Raw genomic sequence first — 19,669 nt, 5'->3', positions numbered from 1 at the left:
ACTTCGGTTCTCCGGTGTGATATACAAAAATAAACGTTTTATGAGTCAAACCTTGAGTCAAACGAACCGTTTTTATTTGTATAATCATCATTTGAAGAAAACACACGATAGAAATCAATGAAAAATTTCATAATTTTTGGTTCATTCAGGGAAACAATTTACAGTCGTTTCGGTAAAAATTGGCGTTGACGGCGGCTCTGTAACTCCTATGAGAAAATCCATTAGCAAACGTCAAACTGTGCGTGAAACATGGCGGACTTTGTACTATCCTTTCACTACACCGAAAATTCCCATAAGAAACTGTCTATATTTGCTGGAAGAGCAAATTTTTCGCGGGGCCGTCAACGCCCTAATAAACGTGTACCATATACTGACGATATCTTAGATGGTGCGACCATACCACATAAAATTGGGATGATATCCCGAATTGGTGGTTAGGCGCATCTTATGGTTATTGTTTATGCGGGCGCCAATTAATACCGAACGGTGTTGTTTACTTTACCAATCATTCTGTAAAATTTACAACCCAGGTCAGTAAATTTTGACAGCTCAAGGGCGAAGAAAATTTACTGAACGGATTGTAAATAATCAAATTACCGAACATATTACCGAATGTTCAGCTGTTCCACATTCGGTAAAAAACTACAGTATCCGTAAACAAATATTAGTGTGATTAATCTGTTCCAAAAATTTAAACCAATCCAGCCAATTGGACCGCCGCTAAAGATGCCCTAACGCAGCCAGCCAAACACCAGGAATGCACTGAACGAAAAACTCCCAAAATTAAGGGAGGGGTCATCTGTCAGAAAATCGTTATCATTTTTGGCAGAGACGATGTTTTTGGAAGCCGACCAAAAGCATTCGATTTGAAAACCCTTTAGATTAGAAAAATTTACCTCAATCGCTAACTTTTCAGAACCTTTTTTTGTAATGTAACACAAGTCCCACCAAACATATTTAAACAACAGTGACAATCATAACTTGAAGTGAGTTGAAGAAGTGAATCCATAGCTGAGCTGACGGAAGATATCTCATATTTGAAATTATCTCTTATCACAGGCAATCATCGAACGTAAACATCGCATTCCGATTGTGTCACCCAACCATGGATCATCAAATTGAGATCATCCTAACGGTTCTGGGTATTGTATTTGTGCATGGACTGATTTTCTATTTGGTATCGCGAAAGACCCGCACCAAAATCCGTGGTAAGCATGTAGTCGTAACCGGCGGATCCAGTGGAATCGGCCTGTGGGCTGCAGTCGAATGCGTCCGCCAAGGTGCTAACGTTACCATCGTGGCCCGGAATGTTAAGCAACTAGGTTAGTCAAAAACAATGAGGGCGGGGTGTTGTCCATTAAAGTAACGTAATTTCATATGTTTTAGAAAAAGCCAAAGAACAACTGATTAAGAATAAGACCAGCGAGGATCAGAAGATAGAGTATCGTTCCATCGATCTGGCAAAAGGCTATGACGGTGTGGAGAAAGGTCTTGAGGAGATTGAAGCCTCCGTTGGCCCGATCTTTATGCTGGTTAACTGCGCTGGGATGGCCATCTGCGGAACGGTGGAAGATACATCCATCGAGGACGCCAAGCTGATGATGGACGTCAACTACTTTGCCACGTACTACCCGACACGCTATGTCCTACCGAAGATGAAGGCAGCCAAAGAGGGCATCATAGTCATTACCGCTTCGCAAGCTGCCCTCATCGGCCTGTACGGATACGGAGCCTATGCGGCGTCCAAGTTTGCCCTGCGAGGTTTGGCCGAAACGATCGCCATGGAATCGAAGCACTGTGGAGTGAGCGTGACGCTGGCCCTTCCGGCCGATACGGACACTCCAGGGTTTGAGCGGGAAAATGAATCCAAACCGTTGGAAACGAAGATCATTTCCGGTTCGGGCGGGTTGGCCAAGCCGGAGGACGTCGGCAAGCGCATTGTTCACGATGCGCTGAAGGGATCGTTCTTCTCGATTCTGGGACTGGAGAGTTGGATTTTGAGTACCCTGTGCGTGGGCATGTCACCCTGGAAGGGACCGGTCCTATGTGTGCTGCAGTTCTATCTGCTGGGACCGTTGCGGCTGGTTGGATTGTTGATCCAGTGGAACTTCCAGCGGATTATCAAGAAATGTGCTAAAGAGAAGGCTAGCGCTGCGGGTGCTACCTAAGAGGGAGCGAGGGATGGCGCTAATTTACTCTTCGATGTTGTTCGCTCGCAGCTAGCAAATCCTGTGTCCATGCATTCAACAGTACCAGTATAAAATGTTAGTTGGTGTAGTAAATAAGTTAGCATTAAGATGCGGAGGTAGATGAATAAAGCTCGTAACGTCGCAGTTGTAAGAAGAGATTCACTATTGGTTATAACACTAGCCCGAATATAATAATTTTAAAGAGATTTTCCCTTCTTTGGAACATGAGCAGTTCTTTCGGTTGTTCTGTTACAGAAGGATTTTAGCTTTAAAAGTACTTTGGAAAAATTTGTGAGTTCTACAATTTGAAAGTTTGATGAGATATCAGAATCTAGAAATCTTATGAGTTTTCTACTGTAAGTCAAGGCAGTTTAGCCAAATTCTACGAATCGTCGGCAACAACATCTACCATAAGGATGTGATATCTCCTAGCATGCTCCCTCCCTCGCGGTTATCACTAAAAGGTTGAGATTTATTCTTTCACACATCCATGCACGGAAATAAGTTGAAAATGTTCACTCCATACGTAGTAGAAAAGCGCGTTACACCTAAGGGAATAATTTACCACACCGAGATTACCTCTGATCCTAACTAAGCACGCAGCGCATCCTGCAGCCTCAGCCGCGCAAACTGGACCCGCTCCTCCTGTCGCTTGATGTCATCTTCGGTCACCGTTGTCACGTGCATCAGCGGTTGGTCCGGGTTGAGAAAAACCCCGGCGTTGGTGTTGAGGGACGTTTTGGACGCGGTTTGACCCGTCACCGGATGCGTGTTGTTGTGCAGAGCCGTGGCCAGCGACTGCAGGACGGTGGCCTCGTTCACAGCCGGTCCCACGGATTTCAGCCGCTTTGGAAGCTCCAGTGCGCCGATCTCCTCGTTGAACGTATTGTTGGCGCGAAGATTCTGCAGAAGCAATCAAACTTGGTTTCAGATTACTACGAGAATTTGACCAAAAACCAACCTCCAAGCGCTTTTCCCAAAATAACTGCTTCGGTTTCACCTGGGAACCGTGCTGTAGTTCTCGTTTGACCTTGCTGTCGCCCTCCTGCGATCTTACAACCGTCACCGGTTGTTTGAAAATGGAAGCCGTTTGCCGGATCGGTGGTATGAGGGAAGTGTCCGCTCGCATTCCTCGACTGAAATTGACCAAACACACAAACCATTATTGGCCGGAAACCGGAACAAAACAAGCTCTCAAGAAACAACGAAACGATATGAACTGACACAGAATCGATAGCTTTGCCGGTCGTTTCAATGTCAGAAAATCACCAATCGCAAATTTTTCAGATTAATTTCTTTTTCGCGTCTCAGCGGAATTTTCCTGCAGGTCCTAAAAATGTCTTCAGCCAATTATGATCAATTTTCGATGCAGAAAAAAAAACCCAAAATCAAATCAAACGGAAGCAGAAAGTCAACATCCGGTCGCCGGACCGGTACCTGTAATCGAACTGCTGATGATGATGATGGTGATGATGATGTTGGGGCCTTCCTGCCGACGGTAGCTGGTTGTATATCGGAACCGGTGGTGGTAGATTGGGCCCAGCCGGTGCTGGATTGCTGCTGCTGCTGGACGATCCGGTTGGCGGCGTAACGCTGAGCTTCCGTTTGAGGGCATTATGTTGAAGCATCATGTGGGTTGCACTCGGAACGACCCGCCCGGCTTGGTAGTCGAACGTGGACAGGTCGATCGTGTCACCGAGGGCTCGGGCCAGCTGGGGTTTACTTTCGATTTTCTTACCCGTCGGGCTAGATGCGGACGTTGGGGGGGATTGTTTGCGAATGTGGTTCGTGTAAATTATAATAATGAAAGTGAGAAGATGTATCCTGTGGACGTGGGCTTCATATGCAGCAAACAGATTAAAACGGGTTCTGCCGTTTGGAATGTCCCGGGAGTTTGTGCAATGGTTCTTGTGGTCGAGGAAGATTGGGAAGAAGGAATATCTTGAAATGTCCAGGAGTTTTAAGGGTTGCTGGAGGTTATGCGATTATTTATGTGCCGGAAATTCTATAGTTCTGTAAGTAGTGGAAGGATTAGTCAATGCACCAACATTTTAATTTTAAATTCCAACGTGCAATTTGTGCTGCTATTCAGCGGAGGATACTCAAAAGTTGCCTACGATATATAATTCAGAGTGTCTCGTGACCTCACAATTGAAACTCGAATGCCGAGCTCTATTAGTTGATGTAACCAGTAGCCAAAAATTTACAGAAATTCGAGAATGTAAGCGAAGGTGGGTTGGGCACACACTTCGAAGGGGCGGACACGAAACCAGTAAACAAGCTGATCTGGGCAGATATCAAGGCGAAAGCAAGGGACTGTTCAGAAACTACGTGGACACTTTTTGAGAGATTTTAGACTCCCCCTCCCAGTCTCCCATTACAGGTAGCACACTTTCCCGAGATCATTACCTACGGCGAAGGGCTAGAACGATGAGAACAAAAAGTTCACTTTTCCTATAGTAACTGCAGTATGAGCATAGTCCCGAAGAAACGTGCTCAACTTTTTGGCTCAGCTCTGGTACTATCTTCGGTCCCAAGCTAATCGATTCACCCCTCGAAACATAGGAAAATCCACTAGCCCCTCGTTTTAGCTGTCAAACCAACCGGTGAACACTCGTGTTTATTTCAGTTACCGTGCGGACGTAATTTGTGATTAGCCCCGGTCCCTTTCAAATTGTTTCATTATTTATGTACGGTCCTTATATTTGAAATGACGTTTCACATTCATAGTGATGGCCGATTTTCATTCGAATAATCGATTAATCGATTAACGAACCGAACAGTAAAATATTTGTTATCGGTTATATCATGCCGATATAAGCATTAACTTCTTCAGAGGATCATTACCGATCGTTTCAAACAAGTTTTGCACTCTCATTAGTGGAAAAATGACAGGACAGCGAACAAAAAATATTCGATTAGTTGTTAATCGAGTAATTAAAAAATGGGACATCTCTGATTTTGGTGTGATTGTTTTGATAAAAAAGCGCGCAAAATTTCATCTTTGCCGAGGGGGCAGCTAAACCACTAAATTACCTTGCATACTGGGGGTATTCATTGGATGAAAGGGACCGTGAAAGAGGACACTAAAATTGAAAGTTTTTCTTCCGACAGTTTCATCTTAGTATTCATCTTTGGTCAAACTTTCATAGCGAATCAAAACAAACGTAGTGTAGTACTGGAATTTATACAAGAATGGGGTACGTTAATCATTTGCTTGGGACCAATAGGCTAGTCAAGTAGTGAGTAGTGTTGGTATGAGTTCGGATCCAAATGAGCTAAAAATTTGGAGAATTATCAAGACCTGATTTGGTGGAGCAAAATCGATATTTCGAATCAGACAAATAGGCTCAGACTCTATGAGTGAACGAGTCAAGAGTGAAGTTAACTAGATTTTTAAGGGTTAATATTAACATTACTTGATAGAAATTCAGAACCATCAGAAGTTTTCACAGTTCAGCTTTTTCCTGAAACATCGGAATCTCCGGAAATACATGGAGGCTTGAGGTTTTTTTTTAAGTTCTTGGCTATCTCAGAATGCTAGAAGTTCATTTGAATTTGAGAATTTTCGTACCCAAAGTACCCAAAAACTCTCAATACATTAAGAACCAACGGAGCTACGAGGAATAAGTATCGACATTCCGAGATTTCCTGGGAGCTTTTGGAGTCTTAAAAATTCCAGAAATAGCAGAATATTGTCAGAACTCCAGACATTTTTTGAAAGAACTTCCCGATGGGACCACTGGTCGGAGAACATCCCAACAAACAATGTGTGCTGATTAAAGGCTGAATAAGCAATTTTTTAGCTGAAGAAGCATATTTTTGTTTGAATAAGCTCTTATTCCGCTTCCAATGTTTGTTGGGATGGACATCCACAATGCCGCTGGATGATCCGGAAGTACGGCGGAAAGTCAAAATATACCATATGTGCCAAAAGACCGGAATCCGACAAATCTGCCGCAGTGCCGCCCTATCGAGGATTTTGTGGCCCCATTGATCCGCCGGCATGGGATGGATCGCATTATTGACGACTGGACGCATTTTGCCGTAATCTATCCAATCAAGCACAAATCAGATAAAATGAGGGGTTGGATTTTCCTATGTATCGAGGGGTGCATCGATTAGCTTGGGACCGGAGATAGTACCAGAGCTGAGCCAAAAAGTTGAGCACGTTTCTGGATCAACAGTAGAAAAGGGCCCATCAGCATTTGTAAACAAACCGTTCCAAAGCCCATTCCTCACAAATCGAAGACAGCCTAGACAAACCAACACCATCGTCGTGAAGGTGGAAGTTTCCCATATCCGATGATGGTTTTGATTTGCGTGAGTGACCTTCGCTTTGTGAGTAAAGGGCTTTGGAACGGTTTGTTTACAAATGCTAAGAGTTATCTCTATGACTACACTATTCAATCCATTGCTCTGTGCAGATCGTTTGTACCAAACGGTAAAGGACGAAGCAATGAAAGAGCCAACAAAAACATTCAGTCACTCACGAACAGGCAACTCACACCGCTTGCCTTCGCTCACACAGCATGTAAATGAGGCATTTTTCCATAGAAAATGTACGCTCAGTCATTCAAAACAAGTATTGGGTACCATCAAGGAAGGATAAACGTGCTCACTGAGCTACTGACTGAGTGCTCGGCTGTCAGTGACTCGATCATTCAGACTCTCACGAGGCAGTGAATGATGAGGCAGATGGCAGTTCATATTCATATGAAAATGACTCATTGAACCTGACTGTTTTGCGCACTGGGCAGACAAAAATCTGTAAGCTCACCGTGAATCAAGGCCGGGAATTCGCCTTGACACCAGTCCCGAAGTGACGTTTCTTCACACACATTTTGACAGTTCCTTATGGGGTTTTGCGTTGGAGTGAGAGAATAAGAAAAAGTCCGCCATGTTTCACACATAGACTGACAGTTACATATGAGATTTCTCCATAGGAGTAAAGAGTTACAGAGCTCTCGTCAACGCCAATTCTTCTCGAATGTACAACGCAATTACTACAAGAAGCGAGGCATTCAAGTTTAACCAACGGTAGCTTATTACCCTTAGCAAAACGAGGTAGCTGAAAGTTTCAACCGTCAGTAGGGGCTCTAACTGCAACGTATCTCTAGAACTGTTGTCCTACAGTGGCATTGGCTGGACATAAAACCCGATGTAACCCATGTGACACTAACCCCAAAGATGAATACTAAGATGAAACTGTCGGAAGAAAAATTTTCTATTTTAGTGCCTTCTTTCACGGTCCCTTTCATCCAATGATAACCCCCCGTATTCAAGGTAATTTTGTGGTTGTGCTGCCCCCTCGGAAGAGATGAAATTTTGCGCTCATTTTTATCAAAACAATCACACCAAAATCAGAGATGTTCCATTTTTTAATTACTCGATTAACAACTAATCGATTATTTTTTGTTCGCTGTGCTGCCATTTTTATACCAATGAGAGTGCAGCACATGTTTGAAACGATCGGTGATGATCCTGTCAAGAGCAAATTTTCATTATGTCGTAAGTAACATTCGCACCAATCCGAGAAAAATAAAGTTTTGTTTTGATGACCGAAAAGTTATTCCTATTTCCAAGTAAACACATATAATCTCATAGTGATAGCAATGTTTAACATATTTAGCAGGGTTTTAATCATACAAATGCAAATCGCTAGCTTTCATGCTCAAAAATACTGGTTTTTGAGTCAAAAGATATTATACGTCGTTTGGTGGCCCCTATTGTTACTTAAGTCAAAGTGTATTTACCAGGATATTCGGGAGAATTATCAATTACATCTCCTTACGTGCAGCCCATTCATCATTTTAGGACTACCGAAATCATCTTAGCAACAAACAGTTCGATTTATTCACTTTAATAATGAGAAAGCGAAACGACGAACGTACACTTTTCACGGGTTTCTCAGCGCTGTTACTTAAGTCAAACGGCATCTCCATAGAAATTGGGTGACTTAAGTAACATCGAAAACTATTTTGATCGGAAGGTGATTACGTCAAAAAGCAATTTGACTGGCAAATAAATTTAAAAATAGGATTTGATCCTATATTCGGACAGTATATAGTGTAATAGCAGGAGAATCGATTGACACTGATAGCTCGACTTTGTTTACCTTTGTTACATTCGACGTAATGAAAATTTGCTCTTGCTGTGGTGATGTTAATGCTTATATCGGCATGATGTAACCGATTATAAATAGTTTACTTTTCGGTTCGTTAATCGATTAAACGATTATTCGAATGAAAATCGGACATCACTAGATGAATGTGAAACGTCATTTCAAATATAAGAACCGTTCATAAATAATGATACAATTTGAAAGGGACCAGGGCTAATCACAAATTACGTCTCCATGGTAACTGAAATAAACACGAGTGTTCACCGGTTGCTAACCCCTCATTTTATCTGTCAAACTTTCATAGCGAATCAAAACAAACATTGTGTAGTACTAAAATTTTGACTATAATGGGGTATGTTAATCGTTTGCTAGGGACCAATAGGCTAGTCAAGTAGTGAGCCAATTTAAAATCGTTAGTTTCGTATTGATTGTTGATGATACCACCGACAAACCGACATGAATGATCATACAAATTACAAAGAAATTTCTGATCATAACACAAAACTGACATCTGCCGCCGTATTCGCGGAAAATATGTATCCTAGCCACGAACACGCGTACAAAATTTATGAGTTGGTTTGTGTCTAATCTACACTCAAAAAATTTATCACATATCTAATGGATGAAATCCATGTGAATTTCACATAGCTTTTCTGTGATTACATAGCAGCAAATCCCACCACAAAATCACATGAATATTAAGAGGTCGATGAAATTCATATGAAAAATCACATACAATTAATATGATTGCATAAATGTTATGTGTAATTCAGATGAATTCCATTAATTTTGATTATGGATGAAAATCATGTGCGTTTCCAATGGAAGCTATATGAAAACTTTTTTCGGTGTATGTCGGACAATTTATTTTTATCTAGATAAAACATTTCTATGGTTTTGACAGATGGGATCGCTGCACATTTGAATCGGCCGTTATGGATTCTCGATCAATAGTTAAGTTTAAATTGCATGTTGGTTTGTCGGTCATGATACACTGTTCGGCACATTAAGGCACACTTTGACAAGTAGGATACAGGCAATATAATATAAAACGGCATCACTGTTGAGTGTTGATGTTTTGCCAATCGTTGCTAAGGTTCAATACTTTGTTTACTCCCAAATGAAGCTAGTGAGAGAGTGTAATACACTCAATAAATTTATCACATATCTAATGGATGAAAACCATGTGAATTTTACATAGCTTTCATGCGATCACATAGCTAAAAATCCCACCACAAAATCATATGAATATTATGAGGCGATGAAATTCATATGAAAAATCATATAAAATTAACGTGACCGCATCAATGTTTATGTGAAATTCAGATGAATTCCATTAATTTTATTTATGGATGAAAATCATTTGCGTTTCCAATGGAAGCTACATGAAACTGGTGATACAAGGATTCAACCAAAAATTTAAAAACAAAAAACGGATACCCACCGGTTGTGGAAGATCGTTCGAAAAATTAAGGAAGTATTTTGTCTGAATCATGAATCTCTTCAAATCTAGCAAAACTAATCTCTTCAGAATCACAGTCCATCTCTTCAAAATCACAGCAAAAATCCCAGCGGATCGTTTTTTCATCTAGAACAGCTTCTATTCGGGCCTCACTTCAGTCGAGTTCATCTACACCATGACCGGTCCAGAGCGTCGTGTCGATACGGCAATCAAGACGGCTAAAACGGGGTACCTCTAGAGACGATTCGTTTTCGGTTGAGGATGAAATTGTTGTGAAAAATTTCTGACGGTTGTCTTTGACGATAAATTCGACAGTGAGCATGCATAAGGGCGAATACGCGATGATCGATTCTCTTCATCGATTTTCTCTCATAAGGGCGAATACGCGATGATCGATTCTCTTCATCGATTTCCTCTTTGCATTGCTACAGCTAAGCGAAACAATTTTCTAGAATTTGTTTAATGCAGAGTAGTAACATAGAGATAACTCTAAGACCAGAAGGTCCCGAAGAAACGTGCTCAACTTTTTGGCTCAGCTCTGGTACTATCTTCGGTCCCAAGCTAATCGATTCACCCCTCGAAACATAGGAAAATCCACTAACCTCTCATTTTATCTGTCAAACTTTCATAGCGAATCAAAACAAACATTGTGTAGTAGTATAATTTCCACTAGAATGGGGTACGTTAATCGTTTGCTTGGGACCAATAGGCTAGTCAAGTAGTGAGCCAATTTAAAATCGTTAGTTTCGTATTGATTGTTGGTGGTAACAGGTTGTATTGGCTATCAAAAGCAACAGCAAACGCACCGAGAAACGTTAAATCTAGCGAATTATTAACAAAAGAGACAATTGACGAAGATAATCGATCATCGCGTATAGGCCCTTATGCATGATCACTGTCGAATTCTTCTTTCCACTTTCATAAACATCATGCAAATGGATCCCAACTATGCGACAGGGATGGCGGAACACCTACGATATGATTCGTTATTCGGATTTCATTTTGGAACGATGAGCATCGAGCATCTATGGCTTGAAATACTCACATTCAGTATTAGAAAGTTCACAAGAATTCACTACGATTCACGATTTTTTTTTTCAATGATGTACTTCGTGCAATATCGCGAACTTTTCCAATGCTGCTTAAATGCTCGCCCACATGCTTTACCCAAATCACCCACTGGATGCCTTATCTCAGAATACACTTCTAATTTTTGGACTTAATATTTTATACTGTCGTGGGTATTCTATCTCGCAGCGTCTCGTAGATCTTCAAGGGAAGACGTTTGGTAGATTTCATCGGTGGTGGGAAGGTACCAACAGTGATGCAAAATATCATGACACTCACGTGACACTCGTCTTCGCATCAACCGACTATCGCTGACAGATCGTTTTGTCACGCAGTGATAAGTAGAGCCATGGCAAACAACAATCACCAGTAATGGTCGCTGCTCACAAGCAAAACGTTACACTCGCTGCTGATGATGAAAAGCACAACGAAAACAGTGAAGACTTCTGCAGTACGATCATGAGAAAAAGCGAAACGACAAAAGAAAATGAAAACAATGCCTGCGCATTCCAAGTTTGTCTCGGCAGGCGCGACTGTGTGAGTTACAAACAAAGCAGGCAACATGAAACGGAAGCTGTTGGCTCACTCACCAACACACTCACATAAGCAAGCAAATCAGCAACTGCTTCAAAACGAGCACAGATGAGTGTCGTGATTGTCGGGAATGACCAGATCGGTGATGGATCACAACAGAAGACGACATTCACCCGTTGCTTTTTACTTCTTTCGTCAACTTGATGGATGGTCATGGAGAGAGCTTCGACGAGCACATTGAAAGGAATGTACAAAGCGTTACTACCATCAGCTGTTTGGCGATCGTGATTGTGATAGGTCGCAACTTTGGGTACCAAAACTTAATCATATCGTAGGTTGGTAGGCTTGAAAGGTAGGCGATACGATAGGCTTGGATTATATCTTTGAGGACACGCACTTCTTAGTCGATCAGATGATTTAAAACTGGTTCGTTGGTGGGATTGAACTATCGCCCGTTCGAGCTATGGGTTTACTTTAGTCGAGGAGGGATTTCATTCATCATCGATCGGATTTCTCCTTTGTTTCTGTACACCTGCAAGGCATCAATAATTCAAAAAGACATCGTTTCAGAATAGCTCACAGAATATTGTGGACGGGTTGAATTTACATGGTCACCGTATTGGTTTGATCGTTTCCAGTTCCTCTTCCACCTCCCGACCCGCTAACGTTCTAATGAGAATGAAGGTGAATGCCTGCCATGATCCATCAGAGAAATTAAAATTGTTAACACAATCATAAACGATAAAATTTTCGGGGTTGCCAAACTCATGGAATATTGACACCTTGGTAGGCATACTTTGATTGTCCCATGATAGGCACGTTCGTCACAACGCTTGGCACAGCTTTCGGCACAACTCAATCACTCGGTTCGAATTAAGGTGTGCAGAGTTGAATACCCCTTGGATTTTTGGGTGTAAGGCTATGGCAGCCAGCAGAGGTGAAAAAATTTTTGTACCCCAAGAGTCGCGAGACGGTAATTATTGGATACGCTCCGCATTAATACCGGCTCTGGGACAGAGAAGCAAGACAAATAATGCTCGCAAGAGATGTGTAGTTCAATGAAGAATGGTTTCCATGTGCAGAGCAACTCGATGAAGCATCTCAAGTTCCCTTGATCTACACATTGCACGAGCCAGGGAGAGGCATCAAACAACCCTGTTGAAGATCTACCACGCGTTGAAGGTCTTGTTGGTAGGTCCGATGATGAAGCTTCTTACGAGGAATTGGAAGAGGGAGTAAATCCTGGGGCGCTCCCTTCGCAATAAAGAAGTGACGACTGTCAGGAGTCAACCAATAGGCACAGCGAATGGGAGCGCAGACTCCCAGGTAAGTTGCTAGATTTTCTAATCGAATTTAGAGCAACCTCTGTTGTTGGAATTTCTGATTCTCTAGATCCACCGTCACTGTCCATGATGAACTGGAATCGATGATAAGTAACCAGGTCCGACAGGAGTGAAACCTTTGCAACCAAAGTGGATATTCTGCGTTAAAGAAGATGCTGACGGAAATATTGTAAGACACACGGCTAGGTTGGTCGTGAAATCAGGAATATCTACTAACTACGACAGCACCTCGACAGCCAACTCTGATAAACAAATACTCTGCTACTAGGGAGGTCTCTTCTGGACTGTCCACTCCTCTTAATTAGTGGGTCCCTTCTGGCTCCCCACCGCTATTTCTGGATTCGCCAATATTCGTCAAGAGATGAACCAGCCTCTGAGTGAAAGTCTCGCTAATAAAGATAACCTAACCTAACCTAGGATGGTCGTGAAAGGGTTTCTCCAGAAACTTGGCCTCCATTATCACGAAACCTATGCACCAGTGGCCAAGCTGGCAACAATTAGGGTGGCTTTAGCTGTCGCGTTACAAAGAGGATGTGAAGACGCATGCATGGCGAGCTACAAGAAATAATCTACATGGCCATACCTAATGGTGTCAAAGCGGATCCTGGAACAGTTTGCCTGCTGCAAAAGTCCCCCAAGTGCTGGAACGAAAATTTGAATCACTTACTGTTGACGCTTGGGTTCAAGAGATCGCAGCATGACTATTTCTTGTATACCCGGATCGACGAGAGGGGAACGATGATGTCCACCTTGTCATATACGTCGATGACCTGCTGATCATGGGAGTGCAAATCAAGACAGTGGAAGAAGACACGAGGCAGTTATCGCAGTTCTTCAAGATGAGGGATTGTGGTGCATTACAATTTTTTTTGAATGAAAATCGTGTACGAGAGGACATCGGGAAAAATGCACTTATCGCAAGAAGCAAGCATTGAGAAGGTCTTGAAGGAATTCAATGTGAATGATTGCAACCCAACAAAAAACGCCCATGGAGAAAGGACGGCAGCTGATCCGTAGCAACAGTGAGGCAGGAATCGAGTGGTGAGGCACATGAAAGGTATAAAGAATATGTTTTTGGAATATCAAACACGTGACACGGATTTGGAGCCATTAGTTGGTTTTGCTGAGTTGGATCGAAAGTCGGTGAGTGGATTCTTATTCCAGGTTTATGGAAACACAGTCTCGTGGTCAAGCGAGAAGCAAACGACGGTGACCACATACTCCAGTGAAGCTGAATACGTAGCATTGAGCGCTGGTGTGGCAGAATCAATTTGGCTATCTGGACCTGGGTGTCGAGATATTAAAACCTGTGACCATAGGACCATAGGGATGGCCCAAAACCTGGAGTGCAAACGACCAAAACACATCGACATCAAACATCATCGCAGCCGGACGTCTACGGGTGGAACCTGTTAGGACAGCCAAAAAATTGGCAGATATTTTCACGAAAGCTTTGGACGTTGGAAGATTTGAAAGTCTACGCCTGGACTCCACAATCGAGAGGGGGTGAAGCAGTAGGCTTTTAAAAGCTCACAAACGCTTGTGGAAGATCGAAAGCTAGCATTTCCAAACTGGCTCGCAAGTTGAGAAGGGGTAAGTCACTCAGCATATTGTGCGAAATTAGTTTCGGCACAGCTTGGGTACATCCATCGGCACACCTTCGGCACAATCTTGTAGGCATTGGATTGTTGTAAATAAAATGGGAGCACTGCTGGACAACTGCCATTGAAGTTGTTCACAACATTATGGCTGTTTGACTGACTGAGGAACACAGACCAGCAGTTCAATTATCGATCTAAATACGAAATGTAGGTTCTAGAGTGGGCTCAAGAAAAAGAGGCTGTTAATTCAAATAATGCTGCAAATCACACAAAACAAACTAAAGAAGTCTATTCATCATCCTCTATATTCGGTCTCCTACAATGCTTCTCACCGGTTCCAACTCTTTCCGGCCGCTTATAGACCGATGCATTTCACATCACGAAAAGCTAGGTTTCTGGTCTGCCTTTGAGGGCATTATAAAACACTAAAACACAGGACTATGAACACAAAACACCAAAATTTCACACACTCGCCACTTCCCGCGTCATCCCCAATCCGATTTATCCTTGATTAAAAAACCCAAGGGAAACACCGGGTTGCCGGGATGGGTATTTTACAAACAATCGCAGCTTGCTCTATGACCGGCACAATCGACACACTTGCGGCACACTGACAAAAAAGATGACCCACGATTGGTGTGCGGAGTGACCTACCCCTTGAGAAGACCACATTTAGAACCTAACCACATTTAGTTACTCAAAAGTGAATACTTACTACTTATTTTTGTTGGTGTTAATTACTCATAAATGGTTAAAATTTTAAAACTTATTTAATGGGTAGCCTCAGTTTCCCTTGAAAATGCTTACTTTGTTTAACATAATTGGGTATTTTGCGGTTACCGTGTATGGATAAATCAAGAATTTGGAATGGTAATCCGTTTAAAAAGAACCACAGAGGATCATAAAATGTATTGTATTTACAACAAATCGTATTGTCCACAACGATAAAATAACCATAGTTTCCGCAATAGATTCCATGGTAAATGGGGAAATCAACAGTAGAACAAGGGGGTTGTTATGTAGCCTAACCATACAAAAAATCACTTTTTCCCGAACAAACTTGAGCCATTAAGCATGAATTTTATTGTTTTTCTATTGTTGAAAATTCATACTACATGGGACGTGTTGTAGATCAAATTGTAATAACTACATTTTAAATTTATCAATTCAGATGGATTATTGGCAATAGATTTTGTAGTGATTGTATTTTATTTTATGGTAATTGTATGGTTAATCTTTCCCGGGATGGTTTTTTTAAACATCCAGATAAAAAAGACTGTAATACGTAAGGTTAAAACTTTATCATGCAAGTTCATAACCAGTTTAGTTGAGGTTGATCATGAAAAACAAACCATTTTTGGTAAGGTTGTGGTTCACGGAGGTTATCTACTCTAAATGCATTATTTTTTTCTAACAGTGCATTGACCTCTAGCGCCCCGCCAGCTATTCGGTAAAATGGGCCTAATCCCTCAATTTTACCGAACATTTTTTAATGTTTTTCAGACAAAATTTCCAACAATTTCACGATTACCATTTCAACTGAATACGCATTTTAACACAAAAATACGACATCTCACATCAAAATGAACGTTTAAAATTTACGAAAATCCAAAATTAACCTACCTGTAGTAGTAAACATCCACCTTCCCAGCAGAGAGGCCGGACTTCCGCAGAACTTCCTCTCGCTGCCAACCCTTGGGCAGGGCGGCACAATCCGTGCGTTTCCTCTCGATCGATACATTCATAGTCACCGGCAAGGAAGCGAGAAACTCCACAAAATACTCTAATTTATCACAATTTTCAATAGAATTATAACAAAAAAGCTTGCACCAACTCGCGCGGCGACTCGCGTTTTGTTGATAAACCTTTTTTTTTTCGTGCGATTTGACAGCTTCCCAGTTTCGTTGGAAACGACAGTGCTGCCAAATCTCAACCTCAACCAACCAACACGTCAAATTGACAATCGTCTCGTCCTCGTCGCAAAAATGTTGCACAACCGACGTAAACATTGCAACTTCCAGTTCCAGAGTGCGCAGCGTTTGGCTTCAATTTGAGTAAAAACCGGATAGAAACACCGGTTTCCTGCCGATTCAACCATTCCGAATAAATGAAATAATGGAGCTCTACCTTTACCGAGGCGAATGGGGACTGCCCACCGTCGATTACGACTGTGCACGGCTGTTGGTAAGTGCTGGTCCCGAAGCTTTCCATTAAATTTTGATTGATCCATGCGCTTTCCAGGCTTACCTCAAATTTTCCGAAGCGAAAATCACACTCAACTTCAACGGCAATCCATTCAGCTCCCCGAACGGGATGCTACCGTACCTGGCCACAGAGGAGGGAAAGAAAATCGCCGGTTACAATAAGATAACGGAGTTCCTGCAGTCGCGGGGCTTCGACGCCAACGGTCAGCTGGAGGGACAGAACTACATTGTGATAAACGGTTGCATTCAATATGTGTTCGAGAACCTGTTCCCGTACTTTATGTACAGTCTGTGGGGCGACCCGAAGAATCTGGACACCACCAGGGCACTGTACGCCAAGCGGATTCCGATCCCGTTCAACTTCTACTGCCCGCGGAAGTATGTGCTGAAGACGAACGAACTGACGCTCTCGTTGGCCGGCTTTGCCCTGGAGGATTCAGTCGAGCTGCACGATGTCAACGATCTTATGCTCAATGCCAAAAAGTGCATTAACTGGATATCCGAGAAGCTCGGTGAGAATCGCTTCTTCTACGGTGACACGCCCAGCGAAATTGATGCCGTTCTCTATGGGTATCTTTCCGTGCTGCTGAAGCTCACCCTCCCGAACAATGTGCTGCAGAATCACGTGAAGCAGTGCAACAATCTAGTCAAGTTTGTCGAACGGATCACGACGATCTACTTCGCGCGGGAGGGTTTCAGCAGTGCCGGCAGCAATGGGTCCAGCGCATCGTCTTCGGACAATTCGTCCAAACCAAAGCAGGAGGGCGAGAAGTCCTACGACGGGACGCAGAAGGACGAAGACACGCCATACGACCGGAAGAAGCGCTACGTAGTGTCGGGCATCTTTGCGACCATAGCGATGGTTAGCTACGCGTTGGTGTCCGGGATTTTGACGGTATGTTTGCTTGTTTAGATTCGAATAGGATTAGTAAAAGTAGTGGATTTTTCCGTTTCCAGATTTCACAAAACGATCACGGTGGAGGCAATTTCATCTCATACGACGAACCCGAATACGATGATGAAGAATAGTGTGAGGAAGTTTCGTTGTACCGTCATGACATGAAAGAATAATAGCTCGAGTGTCTTCCGTGGGAGGTGCGAATTCGGCCGAGTTTAGTTATCTTAAACATATTTTATCTTCGAAATCCTTGTGGATCAAAACCATCAATTTGAATAGATTTTCGCTACGTTCCGCGGTAATTGTCGAACGTCGTGTGTTGGACTGAGCCAACTACTAGCATTGCGTTCTGCTATAGGCAACTTCCACCCATAATTTCGGCATAAAACATGTTCTGAAAATGAAGTAGCTTCCTCGCTTCTATTCGCTTATATTTTCCATCGAAACCAAACACTACACCAGTGATCACGCACCCCCTAGTGTTTATTCCGTTTGCTCCCCAGCGGTGGCGTCTGTAGATTGAATCCTCCACTTCCGAACGACGAGGCACCGGTATCGAAGGCCGTCTTGCCAAATCCGCTGCTGTCAGCGGCACCTGTCAGAGCGGAACCGAATGCGCCACTACTGGGCCCGGCCACACCCATCATCGAACCGGACGCCGATCCGAAACCGGAGCTTCGGGGCCAAAGCGTCGTTTCCTGGGCCGGTTTGGGAATGCCCACATTGACCGTTCCCATCAGTGGGGAAAACGGCGTTGGTCCGGTGGAAACGGAACCGGAAAACCGCACCTGGGTGGAGGAAGATTCACCGGCCGCCTGCGCTTCGAAGACGTTCGTGTTGTCACGCAGCAGATAGCGCCGTAGAATCATGTAACGCTCCTTTTGGGCTTCCACCTTCTGATGGGTCTCGTTCAACCGGCCGGCGAGGGCAACGAAGCTTTCGTGAATCTGCTGGAGACCTCGCTTGAGATCCATGGCCGTAAAGTGCTGCGGTACGGTGAGGGATTGCATGTGCTTCTCCGTGAGCTCAACCTAGAAAGATAAAACGGGTTCAAGATAAGCCTAGGACATCCCAATATACATACACTTCCTCACCTGTTGCTTCAGATTCAGCATATCGCTTTCGTACTTCTGGATCAGCTCGATGAAGTACTGCAGTGGCATCGTGTTCTCAAACTGCAATCCTGCCGGGGTGTCGTGTGTTCTCTGGGCCATATCAGCCTGCTGGATAATGTTGGCCGTTTCGGCTCGCAGCAGTTTGATCGCCGATTGATTGTTCGTTACGCTGTTGGAGATGTCGATCAAACTCCAATTCTGCCGGCTAATCTCCGACGAAACGCTGTACAGCTTCCTGGAGGATGTTCTCGCAATGTCCGAACTGAATGACTTCTGTTTCTTGATGTACTCCTTCAGATGCTCCACGGTGTTGACAATCTCTTGCGGAACCTGGAACTCCTTGGCCTTGGTGTTGTCCGGCTTGCCTTCGACCGATTTAGGTGCCGCCGCATTGATGTCCACCCCACCCAATCCGATGGGTTTTCCCAGGCCAATGGAACTGGTCGTGGCCACAGCGGCCGTAACCGTCGGGGCCGTTGCTGGCCTGGGTGCACCGAATCCACCACCAAAGCCACCACCTAGCGTTAAAGTCGGTGCTGCTGATATACTGGCAGTAGGTGCCGCCGATGCCCCAAAGGACAATCCTGCTCCGAGGATGGGAGCCGCGGCTGCTGCTGCTGGTGTCGCAGCACCGGGTAGTGCGAACCCTGTTGATGTGGTAATCGACGTCGCTGGCGTTGTCGATGTTCCTCCACCGAAGCTAAAAGCCGGAGCCGCAGCGGCTATGGGCGTTGCAAAAGTCGTTGCCGTTGCAGCTGGTTTTGCCAGCGATCCGAATGCTGGAGCTGCAGCAGCTGGAGTTGACACCGCCGCTGACATCGTTGGAGCACTTCCGAATGCGAATCCCGTGGTCGCAGCAGCAGCAGCGGCTGTAGCAACAGCAGTCAGAGCAGGGACAGCTGCGGGAGCTACTGCAGTTGTGGCAGAGGCAGGAGTCCCGAAGGCAAATGCCGGTGCACTCGTCGTTGGCGTTCCAAAACTGAAACCGGACATGGTGACTGCCTTGGTAGTTTCACTAGCCGAAAATCGGGTTTCTATCACTAAACACAAAGAAAATCACAAAAATGTTTGAGAACAGCGCGAATCCGTCGGGCGTCCGCGTTTTGGAATTTACACCATTGATTGACAGTT

General features: G+C 43.7%; 4 protein-coding genes across 5 annotated transcripts; 2 read left to right on the top strand and 2 right to left on the bottom strand.

Moving 5' to 3' along the window:
* Nucleotides 1-877: 877 nt before the first annotated feature.
* Kdsr (3-ketodihydrosphingosine reductase) lies at nucleotides 878-2,318 on the top strand. The gene is made up of 3 exons (XM_065232455.1): nucleotides 878-986; nucleotides 1,060-1,322; nucleotides 1,387-2,318. The coding sequence occupies exons 2-3, from the start codon at nucleotides 1,106-1,108 to the stop codon at nucleotides 2,166-2,168; spliced, it is 999 nt and encodes a 332-aa protein (XP_065088527.1). The 5' UTR covers nucleotides 878-986; nucleotides 1,060-1,105; the 3' UTR covers nucleotides 2,169-2,318.
* Nucleotides 2,319-2,640: 322 nt separating this feature from the next.
* Nucleotides 2,641-16,162, bottom strand: MBD-like (methyl-CpG-binding domain protein 2). Of its 2 annotated transcripts, XM_065232589.1 has the most exons (4): nucleotides 15,945-16,155; nucleotides 3,627-3,935; nucleotides 3,151-3,325; nucleotides 2,641-3,092 (listed from the first exon to the last, which is right to left on the bottom strand). In XM_065232589.1, exons 1-4 carry the CDS (start codon nucleotides 16,064-16,066, stop codon nucleotides 2,781-2,783), a joined length of 918 nt encoding a protein of 305 aa, XP_065088661.1. In that variant the 5' UTR covers nucleotides 16,067-16,155; the 3' UTR covers nucleotides 2,641-2,780. The 2 variants fall into 2 exon arrangements, with proteins under 2 accessions (XP_065088661.1, XP_065088663.1); XM_065232591.1 differs by lacking the exon at nucleotides 3,627-3,935 and having other exon boundaries at nucleotides 15,945-16,162.
* A 143-nt stretch (nucleotides 16,163-16,305) lies between these two features.
* LOC135709997 (metaxin-1 homolog) lies at nucleotides 16,306-17,632 on the top strand. Its single transcript, XM_065232453.1, has 3 exons — nucleotides 16,306-16,505; nucleotides 16,563-17,420; nucleotides 17,483-17,632. The coding sequence occupies exons 1-3, from the start codon at nucleotides 16,437-16,439 to the stop codon at nucleotides 17,552-17,554; spliced, it is 999 nt and encodes a 332-aa protein (XP_065088525.1). The 5' UTR covers nucleotides 16,306-16,436; the 3' UTR covers nucleotides 17,555-17,632.
* A 166-nt stretch (nucleotides 17,633-17,798) lies between these two features.
* On the bottom strand, nucleotides 17,799-19,654 carry Nup58 (nuclear pore complex protein Nup58). The gene is made up of 2 exons (XM_065232452.1): nucleotides 18,518-19,654; nucleotides 17,799-18,454 (listed from the first exon to the last, which is right to left on the bottom strand). The coding sequence occupies exons 1-2, from the start codon at nucleotides 19,529-19,531 to the stop codon at nucleotides 17,900-17,902; spliced, it is 1,569 nt and encodes a 522-aa protein (XP_065088524.1). The 5' UTR covers nucleotides 19,532-19,654; the 3' UTR covers nucleotides 17,799-17,899.
* Nucleotides 19,655-19,669: the final 15 nt, after the last annotated feature.

Source organism: Ochlerotatus camptorhynchus, unplaced genomic scaffold (assembly GCF_037179485.1).
Source record: "Ochlerotatus camptorhynchus isolate MF236.1 unplaced genomic scaffold, CSIRO-AGI_Acam_v1.1 ptg000370l, whole genome shotgun sequence".
NCBI classification, from domain to species: domain Eukaryota; kingdom Metazoa; phylum Arthropoda; class Insecta; order Diptera; family Culicidae; genus Ochlerotatus; species Ochlerotatus camptorhynchus.
The sequence above is the reverse complement of the archived record's forward strand: the minus strand, read 5'-3'. Positions and strand labels throughout refer to the sequence as shown.

Coding starts and splice junctions, on each gene's coding strand:
- Nup58 (XM_065232452.1), bottom strand. CDS start 19,531: ATGTCCGGTTTCAGTTTTGGAACGCCAACGACGAGTGCACCGGCATTT. Junction 18,455..18,517: donor TGCTGAATCTGAAGCAACAG/GTGAGGAAGTGT, acceptor TTATCTTTCTAG/GTTGAGCTCACGGAGAAGCA.
- Kdsr (XM_065232455.1), top strand. CDS start 1,106: ATGGATCATCAAATTGAGATCATCCTAACGGTTCTGGGTATTGTATTT. Junction 1,323..1,386: donor CCGGAATGTTAAGCAACTAG/GTTAGTCAAAAA, acceptor CATATGTTTTAG/AAAAAGCCAAAGAACAACTG.
- MBD-like (XM_065232589.1), bottom strand. CDS start 16,066: ATGAATGTATCGATCGAGAGGAAACGCACGGATTGTGCCGCCCTGCCC. Junction 3,326..3,626: donor CATCAGCAGTTCGATTACAG/GTACCGGTCCGG, acceptor GGTCAATTTCAG/TCGAGGAATGCGAGCGGACA. Junction 3,093..3,150: donor TTTGGGAAAAGCGCTTGGAG/GTTGGTTTTTGG, acceptor TTGCTTCTGCAG/AATCTTCGCGCCAACAATAC.
- LOC135709997 (XM_065232453.1), top strand. CDS start 16,437: ATGGAGCTCTACCTTTACCGAGGCGAATGGGGACTGCCCACCGTCGAT. Junction 16,506..16,562: donor ACGACTGTGCACGGCTGTTG/GTAAGTGCTGGT, acceptor TGCGCTTTCCAG/GCTTACCTCAAATTTTCCGA. Junction 17,421..17,482: donor TGGTGTCCGGGATTTTGACG/GTATGTTTGCTT, acceptor TTCCGTTTCCAG/ATTTCACAAAACGATCACGG.